The sequence below is a fragment of the Zonotrichia albicollis genome, chromosome 29 (assembly GCF_047830755.1).
Source record: "Zonotrichia albicollis isolate bZonAlb1 chromosome 29, bZonAlb1.hap1, whole genome shotgun sequence".
Classification (NCBI taxonomy): Eukaryota; Metazoa; Chordata; class Aves; order Passeriformes; family Passerellidae; genus Zonotrichia; species Zonotrichia albicollis.
Genome location: NC_133847.1, coordinates 2,093,216 through 2,115,476, shown reverse-complemented (window position 1 = coordinate 2,115,476; position 22,261 = coordinate 2,093,216). Strand labels below are relative to the sequence as shown.

General features: G+C 53.8%; 1 protein-coding gene across 9 annotated transcripts in view; it reads left to right on the top strand.

Annotated features, from left to right (window-relative positions):
* Positions 1-22,261, top strand: part of TCF3 (transcription factor 3) — a 79,427-nt gene that overhangs the window by 3,109 nt on the left and 54,057 nt on the right. For all 9 annotated transcript variants that reach the window (XM_074528933.1, XM_074528936.1, XM_074528935.1 and 6 more), the window contains exon 3: positions 6,307-6,379. In XM_074528933.1, coding sequence (XP_074385034.1) covers positions 6,307-6,379 — 73 coding nt within the window. The remainder of the gene's footprint in view (positions 1-6,306; positions 6,380-22,261) is intronic.

Below are 22,261 nucleotides of genomic sequence, written 5' to 3'. Positions count from 1 at the left end.
ATCCCGCCGTGGCACTGCCAGCGCTGCTGCCTCTGCTTGGCAGGTGACTGGTGGAGGGCAGAGCTGCTGTTCAAAGGCACACAACTGTCTGTTGGGTTCCTCTGTTGTGTGTTGCACCCTCACGGCTCTCCAAGCCTGTGTCTTGCTGTGCAGATAAGCAAATGTGCTGCAGAGATAGAAACAACAGCTCCAGGAGGGGGAATGGCCGTGAGAGTCACCCCAGCCTGGGTCACCCAGCCCACAGCCCTGCTGGGCTCCTGTTCCTGCCCTGTGGGGAGAAGGGACAAACAGGGGTGGCAGAGCTGGGGTCACCTGTGGCACCTGGGGGTTCTGCATCCGCACGCTGAGGTTCAGCCCTGGGAAATAAAGCTTTTTCTATAGGTGGGGGTTGTACCTGTCCTCACAGGGCTCTGGGGGTGTCTCTCGGCCCCCCAGAACAATTCTCCTGCAGGAGAGGCCCAGTGCTCCCAGTTTCATACTTCTGCTGGGAGGCTGCTTCTGTTAAATTGCTGGTAATGGGCTTTTCTGGCAGAATGTTTTAAAGTGGTGCAGGGACTGCAGTGATGGCACCCCTGTAAAAGCAGAAATCTGTTCAGGGCTTTCTGGGGTTATTTGTCCCTCTCAGAGCTCCTGCAGGTTGGCAGGAGCCCTGGGGCTTTCCATCAGCTGCACTTTGGGTCAGTAACCCAGAATCTGCTCTCTGATGGGGGCTGCAGCAGCTCCTGCTTCACTTTTTCTCCTCCTTGGAAAAATAAAAATCAAATCCCGTTCACCATTTAGAGCTTTAAAAAAACCCCAAGACCTTATTTTCCAATTTAACCAGCCATCCTCATTTGCATGCCTAGAGCTGTATTCCCAGGAGGAGTCTTGACCTGGTCCCTCTGTCCACAAATATTTCTGTCCTTGGAGGTGAATCCATGCCAAAAAGGTTAAATTTGGGGTTGGATTCAACACTCTTCCACTGGTGTAATTCTGGGAGGGACCAGCACTCACCCTGTGCTCTCCAAGGCTGTGTGGGGGTGCTGGGGGTGCTGCTCACAGCACCAGGGCCTGTGGATGTCATTTGCCAGCAGATGACTCGGAGATGTTCCCTGCAGGATCCCTTGGCCGATGGGCTCCGGCGCAGCCTGGCCTGCAGCCAGCTCTGTTTCACAAACCCTCATCTCCACACACCCTGCTCCTCTCTTTGCATAAAGGGAATATTAACAGCTCTCCTCAAGGATGAGGAGCTGAAATGGAAAAGCTTCCTAGACAGTAGATGGGTCTGTTGAAGAGGTGCTCCATGGTTTGCTCTCGCTGTGTCCTTGGGATGCAGGATTTTTGACCACAAAGCTCGCTCTTTCAAATGTATTTATATTTTTCTTTGAATAAACAGGAGTGGAGCATTGGTTCAGTAATCCTCTCCAGGAGAGTAGAGGGGAGGGAAAAGTAGAGATACTCAGAGCAGCTGGAAGCATTTGCTTCAGATCAGTATTTTGATTCCTTTTTTCTAGGAAAAATGTGTTCAGCCCCAGCAGTCTGTGGTCCAGCCCTCCAATGTGTTTTGCTGTGCAGGGAGGGAATTTTAAGGCCCTAGGAGGGTGGCATGGCCTGCCATGAGTTCCTGGGGGATGTAAATGACAGGGTTGTGTGAGATGCTGCAAACTGGACTTGCAGTCCTGAAAGAAGAGACTCATCCCCTCTTTAATAAATAAATCTATTGGGTAGATATTGAACACTCACCAAAGCTTTGTGCCACTGTAATTTGCCAAAAAGAGCAAAAATCAAAGGAATCTGTAAGTGAGCAGGAGTCAGAGGAAAGGCCCAGTGATGTTTGGGGTTGCATGGCAGCACACTTGCCTCTACCCCCAGATAAATTGCCTTTTCTAATTACCCCAAAGTGCAGGTAATTTGTAAGCTTGCCTTCACCACTGCTCCCTGGCAGCAGGCCCAGATGGGCTGCCAGATCTGGAGAGGAGCTTTCGAGAAAACATCCTGCCTATAGACCCGAGTGGGCAGCTCAGCCTGTGGCTTAGGCTGAGCTTTGGTGGCTGCCAGGCTTTGCCAGGCTGTGTATGGGGGAGTTGCCCTTGTCCTCTGCTGTTGGGAGATGCTCAACCACAAGGACTTGGATATGAGGACAAGGTTCTTTGCCCTGAGGATGCTGGGCACTGCCCAGGCTCCCCAGGGAATGGTGCCAGCCCCAAGGGTGCCAGAGCTCCAGGAGCATTTGGACACAGAATCACAAAATTCGCAGAATCACTGGGTTGGAAGAGACCTCCAAGATCATCGAGTCCAGCCCAGCCCCAACACCTCAACAGAACCCTGGCACCCAGTGCCACATCCAGGCTCTCAGGGGTGCTCAGGGTGGGATTGTTGAGGTGGCTGTGCAGGGACAAGGGCTGGGCTGGATGATCTTTTATCCCTTCCAGCTCAGGATTTTCCAGGATTCTAGGACTTTTCATGGTTACTGGTTATCCCAGGCAGTGTCTCAGCTGTGCCAGCACTGGTGTGCAGTGGGAAGGTGCCACACAGGTGTCCTGGCTGGGCTCTGGAGGGCAGGGACCGCCCAGGCAGGGGACAGGGGGGCAGAGCAGCCCTGGGGGTGTTGGTGGCACCGAGTGCCAGCCGAGCTGGGAGCGGGCGCGTGCCAATGCCAGCCGGGGGCTCTGGCAGGAGCGAGGTGCTGCTAACAGCCACGATTATTAGCAGAGTATTAACCATATGCTGCGGGGAGCTGCCTGGCACAGGGGGTTTCTGGCTCTCTGCAGGGTGGGCAGGGGCTTGAGCAGTCACACAGGACCTGCTGCTCTCGCTGCACCGCGGCTCCAGCCCCGCATCCGGAGTGGGAGCCCAAGTGTTGGCAGCAGGCAGGGCTGGAGCAGCTCCTGCTGCTCTGCTGGAGGATGCTGAGGCCGTGCCCTGCTCCAGCCAAGGCCCAGTGCCTGCATTTCCATGGTAAAACTCAGAGTTCTGTCCAGAGAGAAGCAGCTGTGGAGTTTAAAGTTCGACTGCACACACACAGTGGGCATTTGGGACTGTAGTCAGGAAGGTCTGTCTTAAGTGAACATGTATAACACGTCCATGTATTTTGAGTCAAATTCCCTCTTCTCCCCAAATTAACAGCTGGATGCTTTCCATGCTGCAAAATAGATTTTGGGTTTGGAGTTCAGGCCTGAGGTTGGTTCAGCCTGGAGTTCATCAGGTGGGAGAGGAGAGAGAATGAGCACTGATTTAATTTGAAAAGAAGTGCATTTCTAGATGTGCACAATAAATGACATGCTGCTTGATGTTCCTCATTTCTGGCAAATTCCCTTACTCTCTTGGGGGTTTGCTGTGTGAACTGTGGGGGTCTCTTGGCTATAACCTCCTCAGGGGAGGGTGCAGGCATTTGGATCTCCTCATGCTCTGGATTTGCCTCTTTTACGCAGGGAGAAACAAGGGAGAATAAATTCTTTGGAAGGGGTGGAAATTGAGCTAGGAGGGAACGAAGAAGTTGTTGTCAGCTCTCCGGGAGGCTGGAGATAGGGCTTGAAAAACCAAATACAGCAACTTAAGATAGGGGATTTTACATAACCGTTCAAATCTACATTATTCAAATCTAACAAAGGCCAACTAATGACCCAATTACAACTCTTGAGAGCTCTTGGGTCCCTCAATGCCTGGGTCCCCTGGTAGGTGCCAGCTCCGGTTCATCTCCTCCCTCCCCCCAGTTTATTTTTAAAGCAGCATTTAAAAGCAGAAAGGAAATTTGCAGTGGGTGGATGAACTTTGCCTCTGAGCAACACACGCCAGCGAAGGCACTTCATGTATGACTTGTGCCGGGCTCCTCGGGGCAGCTTCAGCCCACACCACAGTGGAAAAAGAGGCTGGGAGCAAGAAAAAAGCCCAAAACGCCTCCTGTGGTTGGCAAGTGATAGATGTGGAGGGGTAACCTGGGGTTCTCTGCTCCCCAGCACCCTTCTTTGACAGCGTGAGGTTGTGCCAGGCCTTGGCATGGAGCTCAGGGCAAGGTTCTGCCCCCTGAGGCTGCTGGGCACTGCCCAGGCTGCCCAGGGAATGGTGCCAAGGCTGCCAGAGCTGCAGGAGCTCCCGGGGGTGCTCATGGTGGGGGTGTTGGGGTGGCTGGGCAGGGACAGGGCTGGATCAATGATCCCTGTGGGATCCAGCTCAGGATATTCCAGGATTCTTTCCTTTAGCATCTCTACTTGCCCTGCTGCAGGAAGGGGTCCATGGCTCCTAAATCCCCTGGGGAGTCAGAGCAGGAAGGTGTTGCATCAGCCTCAAAATCTCTCTCCAAGCAGCTGGAGGAGGGGCTGGGTTCCCTGGGCTGTGTGGGGGTGTTTTGGGGGTGCTGGGCATTGCTGCCCTGGGGGGACGCTCCTGTTCTGCACAAGCAGGAGGTGCTGGGTGCACAATGGAACGAGGCTGTTCCTTTTCTCCCTTCATTTTTGCTGCTCAAACCTTGAGTTTTTCAGCCTCAGCAAGTGCTGGGCAGAAATGCTGATGAAAAGAGCCAGCAGTGCTGTTTTTGGGGGGGTTGTTTGTTTGTTTTGGGGTTTGTTTTGTTTTGTTGGTTTTTCTTGGTGAGTGTGCTTTTTTCTAGTCGGTTCATGGTGCATCCCTTCCCCCCTGCTCACACACACAGCCCTGCTCCTTGCCACTTGGCAAAAAGGGAGTTTGATCTCAATCTTCCCCACCTTGAGAAGAGGGAGTGAGAGCACAGGCAGGGTGGGATCAGGCACCTCAGTTCAATTTTCAGCACCATTGGAGATGTTTGCAGAGCCCCCCTCGTGCCCTGCAAGGGGGAGGGGATGCAGGGAAGCCCTGCAGCAGTGCAGAGGAAGGTGAGCTGCAATCTTTGGGGTTTGTTTTTATTTTCTAGCCCAACTTCCTGAGGAAACAAAGCTCATCCGACGGTGGGGCTGCTGGGCCACCCCAAACACCTCAGGAGCCCCTGGGGTGAGCAGCAGCCTGGGGGCACATCTGAGGGGGCCAGGGGGCCCTGTGCAGGCAGGTGAGGGCAGGTGTGTGCAGGCAGCTGGGATGAGCACTAAACACTGTTTACACCTTCATTTAAATCCGTGGATAAAACATCTACACCCTGCACATGCATATATATGATCCCAAATTTGTGCTCTTTATGAATGGCAGTTGGTTCCTTAACTGCTCTCTTTGCATCTTTACCACATTTAACTGTTTTTTGTTGGGTTTTTTTCTCCTCCCCAGCATTTGTGAAAACAAAGCTGGGCAGACAGTTCTGTACAAAGGAATGTTTCTGACCACAGCCAGACATCAGCTATGTCAGGGCATGAAACGCTGCCTTTCTGTAGGCTCTTGTGCCATTACATTGTTTAATCTTCAAAGCATTAAACTTTTGAGTTATTCAGACATTACAAAGCTAAAAATAATAAAAATTCAAATGACTTGGTGGTGAAAGTATCTTGAGTAGAAAAAGGATATTAAAATGTTAATTCACTAAGCGTTTTCCCACCAGTTGTTTTATTGGCTGGAGCTCCATTTGTGTGCAGGAGAATTAGTTTTCTTTTCTGCTGCACGCAGGTGCATGTAAATTATTAAATAGCAGCCTCTGAAACTCTCCCAACTTTTATTAAAAATATTTATACAGGTTAGGTGACGAGGTGTGTTTTTGAGGAAGCTCCTGGCAGGAGAGGCTCGGTTGTGATAATGAAGCTGCAGTGATAGAGCAAACAAGTCTCCAGAGCGACCAATTCTGTGAAATATATTAATTTTTAAAATCATGAGTAACTGTATTTGCCCTTGGAGCAGCTTCCTCTCCCCAGGCTGGGGCTGTGTCAGGTCCTGGTGCTCCCAAAGCAGTGGGGTGGGAGCTGCTCCATGAGGATGGGGGCTCATCCCTGAGCCAGACCCACAGGCAGCCCTTGTCCTGCCCAGGCACTGCACGTGGCTGGAGGTGTGGGATGGCACCAGGGCTCCTGTGGGAGCTGGGACAGTGAGGGATAAAACAGCTTTGCTGTCATTATCCTGCTGGCTTTTTATCAATGGAGTCGCCTTTCCCCAGGGCTCACCTGTAGCCAGGCTGAGCAGCTTTGGGGTGGAATGATGGTTTGGAGCACGGCAGGGCTGCTCCCTGGCTGGTTTCCAGCTGCCCACACGTGGGGATGTGTGTGGGAGCAGGGCTGTGCCTCCCTCCTGCCCCTCCTGAGCCAAGGAAAGGTTTTTGCATCAATAATGGGCTGCCTTCCCCTCCCCTCCCCCAGTGTGACCCCTTTGCAGAGCACTGTAAAACCAACATACTGAAATCTCTTTTCTCTTCCCTTCTCTCTCATCTCCTTGTTTTTCTAGATGTTTCCCTTGCCAGTGGCTAATGGAAAAAACAGACCCACGACCCTTGCGAGCACTCAGTTTGGAGGATCAGGTACTGTCATCTCGTTTTTCCCCTTATGCCATAATGTTTGTTGTAATAAATTTGTGTTTGGTTCCAGCGGCACTGTCGGGGAGGGGGTTCTGTATTTTGGTGATGTATTTTTCGGGTGGTGCTCTGGATGGTTTCCTTGTTGCTCCATGTGTCTCTGGGTGGGCAAAGCTGCTCTTGCTGAGCTGTCTCCCATTAAGATGTTGCTGTCTGAGCTGGAGGTTGTTGTCCCACTGCTCCAGGAGCCTGGAGCAGACAGGGCTGCTCTCTAAGCTGCTTAGATGTGTCTGCACTGCCCTGGAAGACTTTTGCTGTTCCCTTCTGAAGATGGGGGTGGTAGCTCATTGCTGGTGCATTTTGAGTGTCTGCTCCATGCAGCCCCCCCAGCAGCTCGCTGCTGTTGGGTGGGATCTCAGCATTCCCAAAGGAATCTTGCAAAGCCTTCCAGGGTGCCAGGAGGGGAGCAGGGATGCCAACATCCAAGGGCTTTGGGGAGGAGTGGGCTGGAGAAGTGGCTGCAATTGGAGGCTGAAAATTGTGCTGGTGGGTTTGAGGCTGAGACAGTGCTGGGCCAGGGCTTTAATGCCCAAGGAAGCTGCTCTGTCAGGACTCACACAGCCCCTGGCACGAGGGAAGTTCAGCTCATCTGCCTTTCTTGCTGAACACTTTTTGGATGGTTAAAACTCGACCTTCCCTGTACAGGGAAACTCCTGGCTGTGCTGTGACACTGGGAGCGTCCCAGAGATTGGGCTGGGATTTCTGGAGAGCAGCTTTGATGCCCCAGTGGGGCACTGGGGACCTGCAGCAGCAGGGTGGGAGCCCTGCCCTGCCCTGCCCTGCTCCTGCCCTCCTAGAGCAGGCAAATGTGATGCTCTCCAACTGAGCTGTTTAGCTGCATGTCAAGATGGTTTGAGCAAACACTTTGGCAGGGAGGGAAGCTGTTGAGTGGGTGCTGGAGGAAATTGGAGGGGAGAAAACTCTCGGGTTAGCCCAGATGGAAGCTGATCTCTTCAGCGAGTGTTCCTTGTGTGCCTTCTGCTGTTAAAATAATCCACAAAAGACGTGCTGCACACTGGGGGGAGCAGAGCAGTGCAGGAGCTCCCATTAACCCGTTTCCTGCTCAGAGCCTGCCTTGGCTGCCTGCTCAGTGGTGCTGGCCAGGAGCAGAGCCTGGAGCAGGGCCCTGCAGCACAGCCAGACCCCCTCCAGCCCAAATGACACCAAATCTGTGATTCTCCCCCCACCCTTTCTTTTCTTTCGGGTGAGTGAAAGGTAATGTTGACACCACCCTTCCTCTGGGCTGCTGCTCTCTGGGCCTGACTGGGAGCAGTTCATAAAAACAGAGCCCTGATGTTATACAACTGCACTGAGGGACGTTGCACAATCCCTGCTGTCCCAGCCTCGGACACAGCAGAGGCTCCCTCATCCTGCTGAGGGCATCCTGCCTTGGGAATGCAGCTCTGGGCTGGGTGTAGGGAAAGAGCTCTGCTCCAGCAGCACATTTATCCCTTGGTCAGCCATCCTTGGTCTCACCTGGAGTTCAGGGGACAAATCTCATCTAAGTGTCAGCTTTGGGACTCCTTCCTGCTCCTGCATCTTTGGCTTTTAGCTGGTGGGTGAATAACTGCAGTATGACATCAGCGAGCTGTGCCATGCAGAGGGCTGTGCCCTGCCTGTTAGAAGGGTCCAAGGTGTCTAAACAAGGCCCTAGGAAATGGCAAGAGGTTGTTCTCAGAGATTGTTGGTTTGTTGGTTTAGCTTTATTCACAGATGCAATCAGGTACTAGTTAGAATTGCAGAATCATGGAAGGCTTTGGGTTGGAGGGGACCTTGGAGCTCATCTTTTTCCACCTCCTGCCATGGGCAGAGACACCTTCCACTAAACCAGGCTGCTCCAAGCCCCTTCCAACCTGGCCTTGGTCAGTCCCCAAGGTAGTTCATCCCCCAAGACACAGGCTGTCATCCAGCTCAAAATTTGATTTGGAATCATCATTATGATGTGGTCAGAGGGTGGAGAGGAGATGGTCCTTGGATTTGGGGATCTGGACTTGCAGGGGGAGCAGAGCACCTCACAGCCACACCACAGCCTGGAGCTGGAGGTGATCACCCTAGATCTTGCCGTGCAGGAAGGCCTGGGCTGTTTCTTTAACGTGCCACATGTGTTCCAAGCACTTCTCAGTGAAGGCAGTGCAGCATTTCCCCTCTGCCTGCAAAGAAGCAGCAAACACTGATTTGTCTGAGTCTTAGCTTGATGCTGTGCACCACAGCACCAGGATCTCTTTATTTGGGCTTGTTGTGGTAACCTCAAGATAACAAACTGATGTTGTCTTGTGTGCCAAGAAATAATGGTGTTTTATCCTTCCCCCAGGACGGGAGCCAGTCCCTGGGTTGGTGTAATTGGGTTGGACATGGGAATTCATGATCTCCCTCTTCCATCTCAATGTGGAAATGCTGGGGCAGCCTGCAGCTTTTATTCTTTTTCCCCTCCAAAAGAGCTGTTATCTCCAGGCTCTTTCCTCCCCAGGGAAGTGAGGAGGAAGGAGGGAAGGGAGCAAAGCACTGACTGATCAGTCCTGGCCAAAATGAGATTTTTGCTTCCAAAGCCCAGCTGGTAAATAAAGGAACAGAAGCATTTGAAACAGGCAGTCCCAGTGTTAAAATCATCCCAAATCCAAATCCTTTTCTAATTCAACATTTCTTTACCAGAAGTGTTGTTAACCGTTGGCTGCCCAGGGCAGGGATGGAATCACCATCCCTGGAAGTGCTCAGAGCAGGTGTTGGTGTGGCACTTGAGGACATGGTGCTGGGCTGACAGTTGCACTTGAACATCCTAAAAATCTTTTCCAACCTTAACAATTCCATGTTTCTAATAACTGCTGGTGGCCCCTTTACCAAGGGAACCCTTTTATCTTCCTGAGGCCAAAAAAAATTCAAAGAGTTCACACAAACCCTCCAGCTTTGAGATCCCTTTGCTTTCCTATTTGCCTTCTGCTTTTATTTTAAGCTCTGCCACTGTTTCCCTCCTTTCTGTCCTCAAATGCTCCGGGGAGGAACTGGTTTGGCTCCCCCGCCGCATGGACAATTCAGCACCTCCGCTTTGCCTTTTCTTGGCAAGGAGAGACCCAACAATTGCCACAAGGATGGAGCTGACGTCACCCAGCCCGTGGCTGCAGCATTTATAGCACATATAGGTCACCGCGGGAAGTTTGGTCTTCCTGGGGCTGGGAGTGCAACCAGTGTTTGCCAGCATGGGCTGTTTTCTGCTGGCTGTTTATTTCAGCCCGTGCCTCAAAGGGGTTCACCTTCCCCTCCCCAAAGTGTGTTTGCTATTGCAGTAGCAAAACATCTCAAAGCGTGTCCCCTGTCGTATCATAGTTCATAAATGACTAATCTGAGCTGCAGCAAGCTCCCTCCCAGTGCTTCATCGAGCCCTGCCTCGAGCAGGAAACCACTGGGGCTGAATTTCACATGGAAATGACCATTTTAATTGACATCGAGGCAGTGGGAGTGGCTGGAGGCAGCAGAGTTGTGCTGTGGCCTCGTGGCTGCTGAGTTTTCGGCAGGGTTGGTGCGTGCCGGCTGCACCTTTGCTCCAGCAAAGGGGTTTGGTCTCTGCAGAGCAGGGAAATAAACCCAAGGCATGTGGTTGGCTGTGTGTGAGGTAAAACATCTCCTGGAGCAGCACACGAGCAGCACTTCCACCTTTGGGTGGTGCGGAGGGTGTGCAACCATCTCCCTTCCCATCCCAAATGTTGTGGGGTGCCAGGACTGAGTCCTGATGGGATGGGAGCCATGGGGTCTCTTCTGACAAATTATTCTCTCTCAGCAAGAAAAACCCCTGTTAATTTTTTTTTTCTTTTCCTCCCTTTTAAATAAGCGAATTCAGCATTAATGCCTTTTCCTTCATGCTTTGTGCCAAAGTGGGTTGGGCTCTTTGCTTGGGCTCTCAGGTGGGTTTGGGAGGGGGAGTCCCCTCCTGGCCCATGTTGTGATCCCCACCCCCAAATTCATTGGGTGCTTCCTTGCTCGTGAGCTGAGGCTCCCTGTGAGGGAATCGCTTTGATCAGGGGAAGTTCATCAAGTCCATTTGAAGCTGGTGGAGCAGGGAGTTTTTCAAAGGCTTACAAGCTGGTGCATGTAACAAATTTTAAGTTATAGTCTGGTGAACAAAGCAAATGGATTCTCCCTGGAGGGAGGCGAGCCCGGATCCCCTTTGAAACTCTCTTTAAACAGAGCACAAACTCAGATACCTGTGGCAACAGCACCGAGAGTCATAAATTCTCTGCAAGCTGGGGTTGTCTCTTTAATTGGTGCTATGGGGGAGCTGTTTGAAGGTTTAATTATTTTGAGTGTGCAGGCAGCCCTGCGTTGGGAAGCACTGAGTGGGATGGGCAGGGTCTGGTACAGCAGGATGGTGCTGGGCTCCCCTCTGCTCTGGAGCTGGGTGGTTTGCAGGGACAGCAGGGCTGGCAAGAGCCAAGCACAGCGTTTCTGTCACCATGCTGTCAGCAGAGTCCCAGGCTGCAGAAACCCATTTGCAACTGTTTTCCATAGTGAGGAAAGCAGGAGCTTTTATTAGCAAGGCTCTATCACGTTTTCCTACTAACTGCCTCGAGTTCCCACATGTTTTGCTTATGCTGAAGTGGGAGTGCTGGGCTCCACTTGCTATTTTGATGGATGATGAAAGGCAGACATGAGGTGTGCAATATGGGACTCGATATTTAGAACTGACACTTCCCCTTCAAGTTTGGGATCCGGGCTGTGTGTTTTTGTGGTGTGCCCGTGCAAACTGTCACCAAACACACCAAACACAAAGCCACCACAACAGAAAAAGGCAAAGCAGGAAAACTCACTTGCCAGGCTGTTGGTGTGACCATTTGTTTCCAAGTAAATGTTATTGTTTAGCCATTATCAACTGAAATCAAAGGAGAGCTGGGAGTGTTCACCTGGGAAAGAGAAGGATCCAGGGACACCTCAGAGCCCCTTTTGGGGCCTGAAGGGGCTCCAGCAGAGCTGCAGAGGGACTGGGGACAAGGCCTGCAGGGACAGGACACAGGGAATGGCTCCCACTGCCACAGGGCAGGGCTGGGTGGGAGATTGGGAATCAGGAATTGTGGAATCCATGCCTGGAATGGATTTCCCAGAGCAGCTGGGGCTGCCCCTGGATCCCTGGCAGTGCCCAGGGCCAGGCTGGACAGGGCTGGGAGGGACCTGGGACAGTGGGAGGTGTCCCTGCCACAGCAGGTGTTTGGAAGAAGAGGAGCTTTCAGGTCACTTCCAACCCAAAAACCATTCTGGGGTTCCATGGAAAATCCTTGCCATGGCCAGATCCAGCTTGCGAAGCTGTGCAGTCTCATTCCTCCAAATCCAGTCCCTGCCATCCCCTCCTCTCCACAGCTCTGGAGCCTTTCCATTGCTGCTCCTGGGATGCAGGAGGATTCTCCAGCCATGGCAGGGACACACCTGTGTGCTGCTAACACAGCCTGGGCACTCTCAGTGAGTTCATCTCCTCTGTGCCAGTCGGGCTTTCTGCTCTGGTGTTGCCTTTGCCCTTGGGAAGCTCGTGCTCTCCTCCCTCTCCCCTTTCTGCTCCCTGTTTTTCCCATGGGCACATCCCATTTACCAGGATATGGAAAGCAGGGTCTGGAAGAAAAGAGTTGGAGGGGCCAAAAGCTGCAGGCAGGGAGTGCAGGTCAGCAGGAAACATGTTTGGGGCAACAAATGTCAGGGGGAGGTCTTCACACCTGTGTGCCTCAAGCCAGGGTCACACCCCATCTCTGCTCCTCCTGTGCGTGTTCCTGCTCCCCGGGGCTTCTCCTGGGCTTTGCAGTGATGTTGAAACAACCCCAGAATGATTTGGACCCCTCTCATTCCATCTCCTGCCATGGCCAGGGGCACCTTGCACAGTCCAGGCTGCTCCAAGCCTTGTCCAGCCTGGCTTGAAATATGAAGGACTCTCTCTTGCAATTAATTGTTTCCCGTTGAATTTATTTCACTCCTGGGAGTGAGGGTGTCCTGTCCTGCCAGAGGACAGCTGGTTCCTAATGGACACATGAGGAGCAAGTCTGGGAAGAGCAGGGACATGGTGGCAGTGCTGTGGGGATGCTCTGGCAGCAGCTGGGGAGAGGCAAATACAACCCAGTCCCTGCCTCAGTGTGTGCTTAACTTGAGGGGTGAAGGGTGCATGTTTTCAAGGCAAGGTTTTGGGGGGTTCTTTTGGGTTTTTTTTGTTCATCTCCCACCTGGAGAAGAATCCTCCTGGCTGGATTTAAGATCTTGAACTGTGGAAGAGTACAGAGAATGCTGGGTGTGCCAGAGCCAAAGCTGTACTGAGATAAGTGACAGCTTTTGTTTAGAAACTGCCAGTTTGCCACAGACCTTGTTTAAGCACAGTTTTAACTTTGCCAGAATTGCTGAGGCAGTGCAGGGCTCTCTTCCCAGCAGAGCTCTTTCCTCCCATGGATGAGGCAGTTCCAGGCCGTGAGGCTCAGGGGGCTCTGATGGGATCAGTGTAAAAATCTGAGGGGAAGCTGGGCTTGGTGTGCACCCTCTGAAAGAACAGGTACAGCCTCCAGCACTGCCCTGTCTTTAATGAGAGGGCAGTAATTAGTAAGTTCAGTACTGGTGGGCAGTAATTAGTAAGTTCAGCTTTGATATTGGGAAGAAATTCCTCCCTGTGAGGGTGGGTAGGCCCTGGCACAGGGTGCCCAGAGCAGCTGGGGCTGCCCCTGGATCCCTGGCAGTGCCCAAGGCCAGGCTGGACAGGGCTTGGAGCAGCCTGGGATGGTGGGAGGTGTCCCTGCCATGGCAGGGCTGGCACTGGATGGGTTTTAAGGTCTCTTCTAATCCAAATCATTCTGGGATTCTGTGAATTCCCTCTGCCCTGTTCCTCAGGGCTCCCATGTCCATTCTGAGCTCTCAGATGATCTCTGGGGTCAGGACTCTGGGGTTTGGTGCAGCCCTGCCTGAGCTCACCTCCCATCCTGCCCCAGCCCAGGGCTGCCCGAGCAGCACACGTTGGCTCAGCCTGCCAGCTCCAGCCCTCCACGCTCCTTGTGCCCTTTCCAGAGGGGAGAGATGGCTTTGGAAGGGGCCCAGCAGGTCTGGCAAGTGTTGCTGCCGGACCTGGCTGCTGCTAATTTGCAATTCCTCATGCCCTGTGGGGTGCCCTGCTGCAGCACGTGTCCCACGTGTGACCAGCTCCTCAGCCTGGTGCATCTCCATTGTTAATGGTTGTGTGCAGGGACACTCAAACTGCAATTATTGGTAGTATTTTTAATTATACACAACAAATGGGTGTCTTCAGGGGGTGCATTTCGTGCAAAGTGCTGTTTTGTTACTCTGGAGGGCCTCATCTCTCACCTGGTGCTATATTCCCAGTGCACACAGCTGAAGGACACTGTAAATACCTGACTGTTGTCTCTGTTGTCCTGGTGGCCTGGAGAGGATCCTCTTCACTCCTGCCCAGCCTGTGCTCCCTGCTCTGGGTGCAGGATTCACCCAGGGCCATTTCCATCATGGCAAGGGAGGGAGCCCAGGGGGAGCCAGTGGTGGATGTAGAGACAACAGAGCTGTCCCAGGGATGTCACAACATTTACCCACATCAAGTAGAGAGGAGCCACGGAGATGCTGCCAGGGCTGGAGCCCCTCTGCTCTGAGCCAGCCTGGCACAGCTGGGCCTGCTCACCTGGACAGGAGAAGGCTCCAGGGACACCTCAGAGCCCCTTTTGGGGCCTGAAGGGGCTCCAGGAGAGCTGCAGAGGGACTGGGGACAAGGCCTGCAGGGACAGGACACAGGGAATGGCTCCCACTGCCACAGGGCAGGGCTGGATGGGAGATTGGGAACTGTGGAATCCATCCCTGGAATGGATTTCCCAGAGCAGCTGGGGCTGCCCCTGGATCCCTGGCAGTGCCCAAGGCCAGGCTGGGCAGGGCTGGGAGCACCAGGAGGGACTGAGGGAGCTGGGGGGGCTCAGCCTGGAGAAAAGGAGGCTCAGGGCTCAGCCCCAGTTGTCTCAGCCTGTCTCCATAGGAAAGGTTCTCCAGCCCTAAGATCAGCTTAGTGGCCTCCTCTGGAGCCTCTGAGACAAGAATCAAGAATGTGGTGGGGAAAAAAGGGACTTTTTAGGATGACTTTTTGGGACACAGGGAATGGCTCCCACTGCCACAGGGCAGGGCTGGGTGGGAGACTGGGAATCAGGAATTGTGGAATCCATCCCTGGAATGGATTTCCCAGAGCAGCTGGGGCTGCCCCTGGATCCCTGGCAGTGCCCAAGGCCAGGCTGGACAGGGCTGGGAGCATCTGGGACAGTGGGAGGTGTCCCTGCCATGGCAGGGGATGGGAATGAGCTTTAAGGTCCCTTCTAACTCTCATTACTCTATGGTTCTGTCTGCCTGTTAGATTCCCATCTGTCTGGGCTGGGATATCCTGCCCTCTTTGAGCACTTCTAACAGCTGGGAGTGGGGGCACTGAATTGCCCACCAGCCCCTGTGTGGCCAGGACCAGGGACCTGGGCGGTGCCAGGAACAGGTGCTGTTGTTTCCCTGGCACATCCCAAGCCCAGCTGGATCCTTGCAGCAGCCTCAGTCTGATCAGCCTGGGAAGGCAGGATGGCACTGATCCTCTGGGGTCACTGGGATCTGTCTCCTGGAGGGGCTGAGCTCTGCTCTGGCACAGGGACAGGAGCCCAGCAAGGGCTGCAGCTGTGCCAGGCCTTGGCATGGAGCTCAGGGCAAGGTTCTGCCCCCCGAGGCTGCTGGGCACTGCCCAGGCTGCCCAGGGAATGGTGCCAAGGCTGCCAGAGCTGCAGGAGCTCCCAGGGCTGCTCAGGGTGGGGGTGTTGGGGTGCCTGTGAGGGGTTGGACTCGATGATCCCTGTGGGTCCCTCCCAGCTCAGAATATTCCAGCATTCTGTGATTTCCAGCCAGTTGTCAGCTCCCACACCCCCAAAGCCCTGGGATGATGAGTTGGCCTCACTGCTGGTAGAGGAGGGGTTGCATTTTAGGAAATCTGAGCTCTTTGAGATGCTGGTGGCCTTCCCTGTGCTTGGACAGTCAGTGCTGGTCCCCTCTAAGCAGAGCCCATCCTGTGCACACCTCAGAGCCCCCTCTGCCAGGAGCTCCCCTGGCAAGCTTTGATGAGCACATTAGCTTAAACAAATTGAGTTATACCCACGGAGGGAAGAGGTGCTGCACTCCTTCAGTGGTGACTTAGAGTTTAATTAATTTTGTTACCAAATGAGGCATGAAATACAGTTTGAAATACATTGTGGTGCTGAATGTGTAATTGTACAGGGGCCTGGGAGCACGGCTGAGGATCAGGGATCACCTGAGGCAAGGCAGTCACAGAGCTCTCGTGGGCTGGGCAGACAGACAGACAGACAGAACTCCTCAATGCTCCCCAGTGGGGACCAGGCCAGCCCCCCATCGCAGCAAAGATGTCATTGTGCCCACAGGTGTGGCACTGGTTGGGGTTTGCCTGGGCAGGATTCAGGCTGCTGGCAGTGTCCCCAGCTGTGTCCCCAGGAGCAGCCACTGTGGCCATTCTGCCTTTGCCATCCAAACAGGGATTTGCCTCAGGTTTGGGGGAGGATGGAGGGTGGGGGTTTTGCCAGTGGGTTGCAGAGATCCTGGTCTGTCTGGTCCTGCCTTGCAGGGTGGAAGTAAATCTGAATAAACATCAGAAAGGGAAAATCTGAGCCATGAGAGGAGATTGCTTGGTTCAGCTTTGGAGTTTCTGCAGTGCCTGTTTGGATGCTCTTCTCCCTGCCCTGATTAATGTTTCTGGAGAGAACTTGCCTCCAGTGCCTCACTCTCCCAGTAAAGAAGGGAAAGAGACAGTCCAGGACATCTGCCCTCATTTTTTAATCCTGAATTTTTCAATTAACTCACCAGGTAGGCCCAACTCCAAAGCCAGCAGGGAGAAAAATCTAAAAAACAGTGTCCATCTGCCTGTGAAACCTGGGAAGCACATCCCCACCTCCAAAGTGACCTCAGGCAATGTCTTCCTCTAAATTTAGCTGGGGATTGCGTCAGGAGTAAGAAGGAGGTGAAGTTAATGTGGCATAAGCTTTTTCTAGCAGGGGAGTTTGCCTGGTTAGACAGGGACTGAAAATAAAGAAATGAGCTTCATATCAGAGCCTCTGGGGCCAGGGCTGGGAGGGAGGGCAGCCTCCAGCACGCAGGGACATGAGGACGTGGCTTTTTTGGGACCAAGCAGGGCAAGGGACAGTCATCCATGAGCCTTGACTTGTCCTAGCTGGGAATAACCTTGCAGGAGAGTGGGGGATGTTCTGGATGTGGCAGCAAGCCCTGGGGTCACCTCTGGTGGTGGCACCTCCTGGGGCTGCTTTGGTGGTGGCTGCTGGGCCCTGCTCAAAGAAAAGCTGTTCCTCCCCTTCTCAGGAGGAGAAGCATCTCCTGCCCATCATTGCTCCATCCCTGGCCCCTGGGGTGAGGACTTGGTGACGTTTTCCCTTTCCAAAAGCCCTCCCAGATGTGTGTGTGGCACCTGGGGACAACCCGCCCTGGAAGAAGCCAAAGTCCTTCAGGACAAGCCTCGAGGTCTCTGTTGCCAACCCCTTCTCTTACCTTTGTGCCTCATCCTTGCCAAGCTGGGGGGACAAATCTCACATTTGCCAAGTGACAAAACCCATCCTGGTGGCGGTGAGTGCGTGACCTTCCCTGGGAGCGGGGCTGGCCTGGGCCCCTTGTGCTTTCTGGGACATTTTATTCTGCAGTGATGTGCTCTCCCTTGCAAAGGCTCCTCCTGCCCTGTTAACATTGTTATACAAAGCAGCAGTTTGCCATCTAATTAGGAAAAATACGCACTAACCTCTACCATATGTTGCTCTCCTCCTCGGATTTGCATTTGAAAGTCCAGCTGAATTTCAATGTGAAACTGGATTTTATCCAAATGATGAATGGCCCAAAAAGCTGTGGGAAGGTGGATGTGCCTCCCCATCACATATGGTTGGTCGGTTTTTTTTTTTTTTCCTTTTTGAAGAAAAAATTTTAAAGCAGGGTTCCTTCATTTCTTGTCCCATGGTTCAAAGTGTTCACACCTTTCCTCCCAAACTGGATTCGTCTGGCTGGGTGGTCATTGCAAGGCCTGTGAGGAGATGGAGCTCCAGCCCCATGAGGGAGAGGGATTAGATTTACTCTTAACAACTTTTTTTGGTGGCAACTCCACTCCTGGCTGTGTCCTGGGCTGAGCCCCAGCATGGGCAGCAGGGCAGGGGAGGATTCTGCCCCTCTGCCCCTGGGCTCAGCTCAGACCCCACCTGCAGAGCTGCCCCAGCCCTGGGCAGCAGCAGCAGGAGGACGTGGGGCTGCTGCAGCCAGGCCAGAGGAGCCACGGAGATGCTGCCAGGGCTGGAGCCCCTCTGCTCTGAGCCAGCCTGGCACTGCTGGGCCTGCTCACCTGGACAGGAGAAGGCTCCAGGGACACCTCAGAGCCCCTTTTGGGGCCTGAAGGGGCTCCAGGAGAGCTGCAGAGGGACTGGGGACAAGGCCTGCAGGGACAGGACACAGGGAATGGCTCCCACTGCCACAGGGCAGGGCTGGGTGGGAGACTGGGAATCAGGAATTGTGGAATCCATCCCTGGAATGGATTTCCCAGAGCAGCTGGGGCTGCCCCTGGATCCCTGGCAGTGCCCAAGGCCAGGCTGGACGGGCTGGGAGCAGCCTGGGACAGTGGGAGGTGCCATGGCAGGGCTGGCACTGGGTGGCTCTGAGGTCCCTTCCAGCCCAAACCAGGTGGGATTCAGTGCATTTTCCCAGCCCATCAGGTGGGTTTGTGCAGGAGCTCCCACGTTGCTCCTGCTGCTCCCTGCAGGGCTCTGGCTGCAGCCCCCAGGTGGGCATTGAGGCTTTTTGGTTTTTCCCTTCAGTTGCAGCAGTGGCTGCTCCCAGCCCCTCCCCACCCAGGTCCCTGCTTTGGGCACTGCTCCCTGGGTACCCAAGAACAGGAGCAGGGCTTGGGCAGCCAGAGCATTGCTGAGCCAGCTCTGCACATCCCCACAGTCCCTCAGAGCTGCCTGGACTTCCCACTTGGCTCAGGGCTGGATTTTTCCCCTTGGCTGAGGGCTGTTTAAGCTGAGTTAAGCTCTGTGACAAGCTCAGCGTTACGTTGCTGAGCTGGGTGTGCTCACATGGCTCTCACTGACCTTTTACCTCACCTACCTGGCAAAAAGAGCTCTTAAAAATCACATCACATCCTGATTATTTCACATCCTCCGTGAATCTGTCATCAGAGAGTGTCTTGGGTGCTGGGCTGGCTGTGGTGCTCACAGGGGGAGCTGCTTGCTTTGCTTTGGGTTTCTGACTTTTGTTCTCCTTTCTCTTCACTCCTTGGAGATCAATTCAATTTTTAAGACAGTTTTTGTTGGGGTTTTTTGTTGTGTTAATGCAGCTGAACTAATATGATTACATTTCCAGATTTGAGTAATGGAATAACAAGTCAGGAAGCTTTTTTTTTTTTTTTTTTTTTTTTTTTAAAGAAAAGAGAACTTATGTCACTTCCAAGTCTCCAGTTGGGAAGCTCTTTCCCTTTATCAGTTACTCAGAGAGGTTGGGGGCTCTCCATCCCTGGGAGTTTCCAAGGCCAGGTTGGACAGGGCTTGAGGCACCCAGGGATAGTGAAAGGGGTTGAATGAGGTGGGCTTTGAGGTCTCTTTCCACCCAAACCATTCCTTGATTCCATGTTCTGCCCATGACATGAGGGCTCCTGAGGGCTGTGGCCACGCAGGGACACCCCAGTCCTGGGTGCTGCCCTTTGTGCTCCCTGTCCTGGTCAGCCACAAACACAGAGAAGTGACAGAGATGTTCTGGGTGCCCAAAAAGATGCATCTTCCCTTTGCCCTGAGAGCTGCCAGGCCAGAGGGGCAGTGTCCCCTGCTTGGGGCACAGGCCCTGGCACACCCACCCTTCCAGGGGCAGTTCAGCTCCACCAGCATCTTGAGGCATGCTGGCTTTGCTCATCTCTGTGCTTGCTCTCAGGTTCAGAGCAGGGATCTGGAAAACAGCTCAGCCAAAGCATCTCACAATGGCAACTTCCTTTCTAAAAAGAGAAGGATGTTGTGGACTTGGTGGCTTCCCATTATTTGCCCCAATTTGAGCTTTCTTGCCGCTGATCCCACAGTGTCAGAAGGACCCAGAGCTGTTGGAGAGTGCCCAGAGGAGGGACAGGGAGCTGGGGAAGGGCTGAGGAGCAGCTGAGGGCACTTGGCTGGTTCAGCTGCAGCCCAGGAGACTGAGGGGAGGCTCCTCGGGGGCTGCAGCTCCTCCCCAGGGCAGGCACAGGGGCAGGGGCTGAGCTCTGCTCTGGCACAGGGACAGGAGCCCAGCAAGGGCTGCAGCTGTGCCAGGCCTTGGCATGGAGCTCAGGGCAAGGTTCTGCCCCCCGAGGCTGCTGGGCACTGCCCAGGCTGCCCAGGGAATGGTGCCAAGGCTGCCAGAGCTGCAGGAGCTCCCAGGGCTGCTCAGGGTGTTGGGGTCTCCTGGTTAATGCCTGGGTGATCCCTGAGGGTCCCTCCCAGCTCAGGGTATTCCAGGATTCTGTGAGTGTCAGGTTGTGTGTCCTGCTGGAGCTCACTGTGGGTCAGGATGTCACATTGTGTCACCACCTTGTGTCACCACTTTGTGTCCCCGAGCTGCTCCTGCCCTCGGGATGGGGTCCTGGCCAGCGGAGCAGAGCGGGAATGGGGCCGTGGTGTTTTCCCTTTTTGGGAATGCTGTAAGAAGGTAGTGACTCACTTTCCATGGGGCTGATAGTTACCCTGCTCCTGTCTTGGATTTGTGTTGTGTAGCCAGCAGGATTATTTATAACTTAGCCAGCATCCCGAGTCTATTGTTTCTGCAAAGAGCAGGAATGACTAGATGACTTCCTGAGATTTTTTTTTTTTTTGCCACCCCCTCATTTTTTATTTTTTTAAAAATCTACTTTTCCTTCCAAGTATTATATTTGCCAGTTGGATGCTTTCCCCCCACATCTTCCCCTCCTGATTGTGCATTTGTGCTGCTGACAATCCCACTACCGGTGTTGCTTTAACTCTAAAATCTCTCCCAGGAAAGGCTGGGGCACCTTCCCATGGCATAAGAAGGTGCTGGGCACTGAGGCAGGAGGCTCTGGCTGTGCCATCAGTGGCAGGACTGTCACCTCTGTACCCTGTGGATGCTTTGGTGTTGCTTTAAATCTGAAATCTCTCCCGAGAAAGGTAGGGGCACCTTCCCATGGCATGAGAGGCTCTCTGACCCTGGGCACTGTGGCAGGAGGCACTGGCTATGCCATTAATAGGAGAACTGGCACCTCTGTACCCTGTGGATGCTTTGGTGTTGCTTTAACTCTAAAATCTCTCCCAGGAAAGGCTGGGGACTGTGCCCATGGCATGAGAGGCTCTCTGACCCCATAGATGCTGGGCACTGAGGCAGGAGGCTCTGGCTATGCCATCATGGCAGGACTGTCACCTCTGTGCCCTGTGGATGCTTTGGTGTTGCTTTAACTCTAAAATCTCTCCCAGGAAAGGCTGGAGGCTCTGCCACAGGAGGGCTGGGGCACCTTCCCATGGCATAAGAGGCTCTCTGACCCTGGGCACTGAGGCAGGAGGCTCTGGCTGTGCCATCATGGCAGGACTGTCACCTCTGTACCCTGCGGATGCTTTGGGATGGGAGGTGTGTGCCAGGAGCAGGGTTGGTCTGGGCTGGGATTGCACATCGAGCTCTAGGTCAGCCTTGTTGTCTCTGCCTCTCTGAGGGGTCACTTGGGACAATCCAAAGGTGTCCCTGAGCCCAGGGATGTGCAGAGCAAAAGCCGTCTCCATCCTGGCACTGCCAGCCTTGGGGATGTGGCACGGGTGGGCATGGAAGGAGTGGCTCCTGAGGGCTGTCCTCAGGTGTGTGGCAGTGATCCCATCTGGGCAGTGTTTGCCCCAAACCCTGGAGCCCTCCTGGTTCTTGTCCCCCCTTCTCTTTACCCACCCACCTGCTATTGATTCACTGTTGGTATCATGAACCCCAGCAGCCATCACCACTTTAATTAATTAATTAATTAATTAATTAAGCAGTTCCATGGAAATCAGTGGGGAGTGAAAGTGCAGGATGGAGAGAAAGGGCAGGGTGGGTTTGGCCAGCTGAGCTGATCTGAGCCTTTTGGGGGGTCCTGCATGTTGAGCTTCCTTGGGGAGCACCCCCAGCTGCCATCCACAGCTTCTCCTCACCTAAACAGCTCCACTTTGCACCTTCTTGCTTGACCCTCACACCTGAGACTCTGGTTTGGGTTTGGTGTGTCCAACTCCCTTTTGACCCAGTGTGGAGCTCAGTGGTGCCCGTCCCAGCTGTGCTTCCCTCGCTGTCTGCAGCCTGGCTGTGATGGAGGAGCAGCCTCTGAGGCTGGGCTGAAACAGCTGAAGGGGAAGGAGCCTTGTGGGCAGCAGGGCCCTGCTCAGCTCCTCTCAGTTTCCATCAGTTCAGAACTCAGAACCTGGGGTTTGTTCAATGTCAAGCTGCTGTTTCTGCCTGAGGTGCCTGGGGTCTCTCCCCGTGGGTCACCAAGAGCTGCCTTGTGTCCCCTCCAGCTCTGGCTCTTTCCCGAGCTGGCACTTCTGGTGCTCCTCCTTTGCAGGGCTCGTGGCACTGAGGTGTTGCTGTCCCTGCAATGGCTTTCCAGGAACTGCCTGGCTCTGCAGGGAGGCGTGGGGTTGATCCAAGTGGAGTTCTGTCCTGCTGGAAACACCACTTGGATATGAGCAGCTTGGAGTGGAAAACGAGTCCTGAATTCTGTCCTGTGGGGTTTTTACATGCTCTTCACAGAATTCCAGACTGGTTTGGGATGAAAGGGACCTCAGAGCTCATCCAGTGCCATGGCAGGGACACCTCCCACCATCCCAG